Genomic DNA, 6,351 nt, shown 5'->3' on the forward strand with positions numbered 1-6,351 from the left:
ACCCGAAAGCGTATTTGTCTTTATGAGTATAATTTTGTCAATTTGGTCCATGTGTTTTAATGGGAGTCACTTCTTCATCGACAGTCTTCCTAGGATTCCAAACTCAACCGTAACAACTAAATCCGAGGGATTGCACTCGTTGCAGCACTAAACACAACACTTTAATTATGAACTAGCTTATGAGTAACACACACCACTACAGACAGCAAAGTCGTTTGCGTAGAAGCAATCATCCTTCAAAAAGAGTGTGTGATAGTTTACTGATCGAGCGCTCTTGCGGGAAAGAGTTTTTATCACCAACAGTGTCTAAACTTTTTGGCACCGGACAAAATGATACCCAACTTTCAAAATTAATCAAAATGATACCTAAACTTTTAAAAACATATCAACTTGATACCTTGGCTTATTTTCCATCAATTCTCTGTTAAAATTGATCACGTGAAGTGCATGTGAGGTGTTTTTTGGAGTTATAATAGTATTTTCACACAAAAACTAATTTTTAATTATTTTTTATTTTATTTTATTGATTCTCTTTCTTTTTTTTCCAGAAGGTGGGAAACATCCCAACCTTATTTGTTTCTAAGATGGTGGAATTGAAATTAAATGAAAGATTTTAATTCTATAGAAGAAGAAGATTGGGTTATAAATGGTTGATGACTCCTTTGACCACAAATCACTTCAATTTATGGGTTTGATATTGCATCTATGCATCTCTCTATTCAGTTTAATATTAATTCTACAAAACTTTTGAATTCGAATTATAATTTTGTGGTGTCATCGGCGGCGGCGAGACCATTGTATTTTCACGTAGTTCTATTGCTTAATAACCCTTGATTCAACTACTTTCAAATAAGCAAGAAAAAAGAGTGAAATGTTGTATATACCCTTAGTTTGAACCGAGATGTGACAGAAAATTGAAGGAGGTATAAAATTGATCAATTTCTAAAATTCTAGGTACCTTTTTTATTACTTTTGAAAGTTGTATATAAAATTGATCAATTTTTATAGGTCTACAGTGGCGGAGGGAGGAATATATATGTATGGGGGCCAAAAAATTTAACCAAACACCAATTAAAAGACCATTGATGAATCAAAATACATCCCCCGTAGAACATGAATACATGATACTGATGATAGAACATCAAGTCATCAATTCACATTGTTCTCAATAAGTCTATAGGAAATACACAAGAACAGAGCCACAGAGGAGAAGAAAAACAGTAAAAAAGAAACAAACAAATTAATCAACCTGAGTGATGGCTTTGGTAGTTGAGTTTGATCAACAAAGAGATATTGATATCTGGGATTTGAGAAATGAAGTCATTGCAGCAACTAGGAAGCCAGCAATATCAGTTTATTGACTTTGAGTGCAGAGTGTTGGCTTTGGTAGTTGAGTTTGAATATATATGCTGAATGGGGTTGCACAAGAAGCTTCATGCTCCCCTTTTTCTTGTTTTTTCCGTTGGTTTGTGGGAGTTGTGTGTTGTGGGTCTACTGATATGTTTAGACGGTTTGGACTATCATATTTGTGGGCTTTGAATTTTGCCATTGTGGGAACACCGAACACAATATATATACATATATCATATATGTTGTTTATATTTGGCCACTTGATGGAGGCAAATTGTATCCTTGTGAGTCATGTGTCATAATCTCAATGGGAGCAGTGGCCCTCACTCGTCCTGAACTATCTCCGCCCATGTGGGTATAGGTATCTCTTTGATCACTTTTGAAAGTTTGGTATCATTCTGTCCAGTGCAAAAAAAATTTAACCCTAGTGATGATAAAAACCCTAAGGGAAAATGAGTGGAGTTAAGCAATTGGAAAAAAAAATAGAAGACCAAAGTGACAAAATTGAAACATAATGATGAATTGCAAGTCAAAACCCATGAGAAAATTATAGTTTGCTTCACTTGAGAGCTAGTTATTATGAATAAAAGTTTGCCATCAAGTATAGGAACCAAAGTGCCAAATGGCCTTTCAACTACGGTAAAGGCCAATCATGCCATTGAAAAGAGGCAAAGTATATTCTACTTCTTTCTTAAGCAAGTAACCAATTAACAAAAATAGACCATTTCAATCCACTTACAGTGTTCATCTCACAACACAACACAACACTTGCGGATATTTGTAGATACAACTTTGTCTCACATTACTGCTCAAAATTTGAGCTTCATCTGGACTGACCCTTTTGCATGGCTGCCCACCTGAGTCCTTGTTCGTCTTCTTCAGCCTTATTCACACCCTCTTCACTCAAGAACAAGACTACCCACTTCACCAAGTTCATCACTTTGATAAGAGAAGGTCATTCCTCCAGATGGGTCTCTCAGATTCGCCCCAGAAATCGGTTTCAGCTCAAATCCTCAAATGGGCATCCACTCAATGCCCTGTCTTTTCATGGCGGTCCGTTTCTTCATTCCTATCTTGTTATATGCTTTTGATGTTCTATTTGCTGATTTGCTCAGTTCTTGTGAAATTTAATTGACTAATTAGTTTCATTAATTATTTGATTGATTGCTTAGAAATTTCGATAGAGATTTCATTTCATGGTTAGAGTTATCCCTATGAAAGCAAGAAGCAATCTTTAATTATCAGACATTGTCCATTTTCTAATGCTAAATAAGAAACTCAATCACTGAGTGCCTGTCCATACAATTTTTCAATCAGTGATTGTAAATTAACTGTCTTTGTAAGCTTTGAGGTGTTTTGGATGTTCAAATTTTCAAACTACTCTTTTTGACATTGGTGCTCAATTTGGTTGTGTGAAACCTAAAATTAATCTTGTACTTGGTCAGTTGTCTTTGTTTATCTTATCGCTGCTCAATGTTAAATGGGTATTTGGGGTTTTCAGATGGAAATTCTGTGGGCCAAGAACAATTTGAGCCTGGTGGCAAAGAGGGTACCTTTCCTGTCTTAGATTCGAAAAATGTGGGATCTAAGTTGAGCATAACTGTTGTTGGTGCTTCTGGAGACCTTGCCAAGAAGAAGATATTCCCAGCACTTTTTGCTCTTTATTATGAAGATTGTCTACCTGAGGTTCTAGTCTTTATCTCTCACGTCAATTTTTCACTCTGTAATGGTATGGCCGATGACATTCGGTTTGTGTCTTCATGTAGGATTTTACAGTCTTTGGTTTTGCTCGAACTAAAATGACTGATGAAGAGCTAAGGAACATGATCAGCAGAACCTTGACTTGCAGAATAGATAAGAGGTATTTTGTTTTGTTACATAAACCTTTGCAATTTCTATAAATTGACATGCAGTAATGACCGACAGGGCAAATTGTGAGGACAAAATGGACCAGTTCTTGAAAAGATGCTTTTACCATTCTGGTCTGTATAATTCTGAGCAGAGTTTTGCAGAATTGGACATCAAGCTGAAAGAGAAGGAGGTATTGTGTTCACTGCAGTTTTTTCTTTTGTGTTCCATATCAGCTATTTTTGCAAGAGCAGAAAATGGTAATTGTCATTAATAATGCTTTAGAAAATTCATCTTGTACTAGCTAAGTTGTTTAAATTGACCACTTAACGCACATGACAACAAATATTTAAGCCTGGCTGTGGCAGCAGCATTAAAAGTATCTGGATGCACTGACTTGAACTGTCTTAAATTACATTGGAAAATGTAAAATCATTACATGTTAGTGTTATATCCTAGAGTACCACGTATGCGTAGCAATCTTACCGTGTCTCTACAATTGTTCCTGGTTAAGAGTGAAGGTCAACGTCATTTCCAATTTCCTTAACATGTGCATAAATTATTATTAGGGAATGTATAAGAGTGAAGGTCAACATATGCTGAACTTTTAATTTCAGCTAAAATATCAAAGGCAGTCAAGTCTTCAAGGTTAGTGCAATAGGCTCAGATACTGATCTGAAAATATATAATGGTGTTCTAGAATGTGCCATGAAGAACCTCATTGCTGACAGATTTTATGTGGTTGAATTATATTGATACATAGAAAAATAAAATAAAAGGTATATAGTTTTAATAGATGGTTTAATATCATTGAAGTTACTTGTTTCCAGGCTGGAAGAAAGTCAAATAGGCTGTTTTACTTATCAATACCTCCAAACATATTTGTGGATGTGGTGAGATGTGCTAGTCTTAGAGCTTCTTCAGAAAATGGGTGGACCAGGCTCATTGTTGAGAAGCCATTTGGTCGTGACTCTGAATCATCTGCGGAGCTAACCAGATGTTTAAAGCAGTACCTTGCTGAAGACCAGATATTTAGGTGAATTTTGCTCTCATTTCTTTTAATTAGTCAAACCCATAAATATTGTGGGAAAAGTTTGGTCATGTTAATAATATTTCAGGATTGACCATTACTTGGGGAAGGAGCTTGTCGAGAATCTATCAGTGCTTCGCTTCTCAAATCTTGTTTTTGAGCCTGTCTGGTCACGTAACTACATTCGCAATGTGCAACTGATCTTTTCTGAAGATTTTGGCACAGAGGGAAGAGGGGGGTGAGCTTCTTCCTCAGCATTGTTGTAGGAAAAAGTTTATTTAACCACTTTCAATCATTTGACTGTTTGTTTCCATGTTTCCAGATATTTTGATAAGTACGGAATCATACGGGACATAATGCAAAATCATCTTCTGCAAATACTAGCACTGTTTGCGATGGAAACACCGGTCAGCTTAGATGCTGAGGACATCAGGAATGAAAAGGTATAGTAGTTTTTCATTTAATGTTCTTAATGTCAAAACTGTGGTCTAAAGAACTTTTCTGTTTCTTTCTGAAAATGTCCTTAATGCTCTCACCATAAGTGGATGGTAATATATTTGATTGGTGGGGATGGTCTGAACTCAGGTAAAGGTTCTAAGATCAATGAGGCCACTGCAGCTTGAAGATGTAGTTGTTGGCCAGTATAAGGGCCACAGCAAGGGCAGTAAATCTTTTCCTGCTTATATAGATGACCCAACTGTGCCAAACGACAGTCTCACCCCTACATTTGCAGCAGCAGCTCTCTTTATTGATAATGCCAGATGGGATGGAGTTCCTTTCCTGATGAAAGCAGGAAAGGCCCTCCATACCAAGCGGTATGTGGAAATGTTTCATCTTCTTTAGTATCAATCCTTTTACTATTCCCTCATATGGTAAGGATCTAAATAATTTAGTGACCTGAATTTTTTTGCTTTGACCACCCAGAGCAGAGATCAGAGTTCAATTTAGACATGTCCCAGGTAACTTGTACAAGCGGAATTTTGGAACTGATTTAGATAAGGCGACAAATGAGCTTGTGCTCCGTGTACAACCCGATGAAGCCATATATTTGAAGATCAACAACAAAGTCCCTGGTCTTGGAATGAGACTAGATCGAAGCAACCTAAATTTGCTTTATTCAGCTAGGTACAGTCTTTTTGTAATTTGGTCCATGACAAAATGCTTAGACTGGTGAATAAGTGAAGACGGTACAAGAACTTATATGCCTTTATAATGATCCAATGTTGTACATTACATGTGAAGGTATCCAAGAGAAATACCAGATGCATACGAGAGGCTACTGTTAGATGCAATTGAAGGGGAACGAAGGTTGTTCATAAGAAGTGATGAGCTCGATGCTGCTTGGTCACTATTCACACCATTGTTGAATGAGCTTGAACAGAAGAAGATTGTTCCTGAGCTGTACCCCTACGGTAGCAGAGGGCCAGTAGGACCTCATTATCTTGCTGCAAAGCACAATGTTAGATGGGGAGATCTCGGAGACGAGGATTCGTGAAGTGAGAAATACTTAATTCTCAGGTCTTGCATGCTCATGGCTGTCCATTTTCGCCATTGATTGTTTTCATTCCATATATTGAAATACTGAGTATGCTTCTGTTCTCATAATTTCTGGTGGGTACATTGTCATTAGTGATTGTTATCATGGAAGTGCAAGAAAATTGTTTGCAAAGCAATAACTTTGTAGTTGATTATTGAAAGAGAATAGCATGATGACCATACCTATACTAGTGCTGTAGTGGCTTCCCAACTGGGCAGGCCCAATATATCTTTTAATTGTTATTTATGTCAACAGCAGCAAAACCCACCACAATTTTGGGCCACTAAACAAATGATGGAAACTGGGTATTTTTATTTTATTATTATTTTTTTAATCGGGAAACTGGGTAATGTTTAAAGAAACATATACATGGGAGTATCATAGGTTCCTTCAACTTCAGCACCTTGGTACTCAAACCTGAGCTTCACCAGTCTTTAACTATCAACTCAAGCTCGACTACTAACTCGAGCATCCTTATGCCTTTAACTTGAGCACTGATGTTCCTTTTCCGACACTATCAGTGGCATGGCGCCAAGCATTTTCTCTTACTATGTCCCGCAGGCTCAGTGTTTTTTCTGCCCGATCC

At 37.0% G+C, this 6,351-nt stretch overlaps 1 protein-coding gene across 2 annotated transcripts; it reads left to right on the top strand.

Annotated features, from left to right (window-relative positions):
* Window positions 1-2,063: 2,063 nt before the first annotated feature.
* Window positions 2,064-5,952, top strand: LOC133725882 (glucose-6-phosphate 1-dehydrogenase, chloroplastic-like). Of its 2 annotated transcripts, XM_062153279.1 has the most exons (10): window positions 2,066-2,403; window positions 2,852-3,036; window positions 3,117-3,211; window positions 3,277-3,391; window positions 4,029-4,234; window positions 4,317-4,466; window positions 4,551-4,671; window positions 4,814-5,043; window positions 5,153-5,353; window positions 5,471-5,952. In XM_062153279.1, exons 1-10 carry the CDS (start codon window positions 2,196-2,198, stop codon window positions 5,721-5,723), a joined length of 1,764 nt encoding a protein of 587 aa, XP_062009263.1. In that variant the 5' UTR covers window positions 2,066-2,195; the 3' UTR covers window positions 5,724-5,952. The 2 variants fall into 2 exon arrangements, with proteins under 2 accessions (XP_062009264.1, XP_062009263.1); XM_062153280.1 differs by lacking the exon at window positions 5,471-5,952 and having other exon boundaries at window positions 2,064-2,403; window positions 5,158-5,311.
* The last annotated feature ends 399 nt before the right edge of the window (window positions 5,953-6,351 follow it).

Source organism: Rosa rugosa, chromosome 1, assembly GCF_958449725.1.
Source record: "Rosa rugosa chromosome 1, drRosRugo1.1, whole genome shotgun sequence".
Lineage (NCBI taxonomy): Eukaryota > Viridiplantae > Streptophyta > Magnoliopsida > Rosales > Rosaceae > Rosa > Rosa rugosa.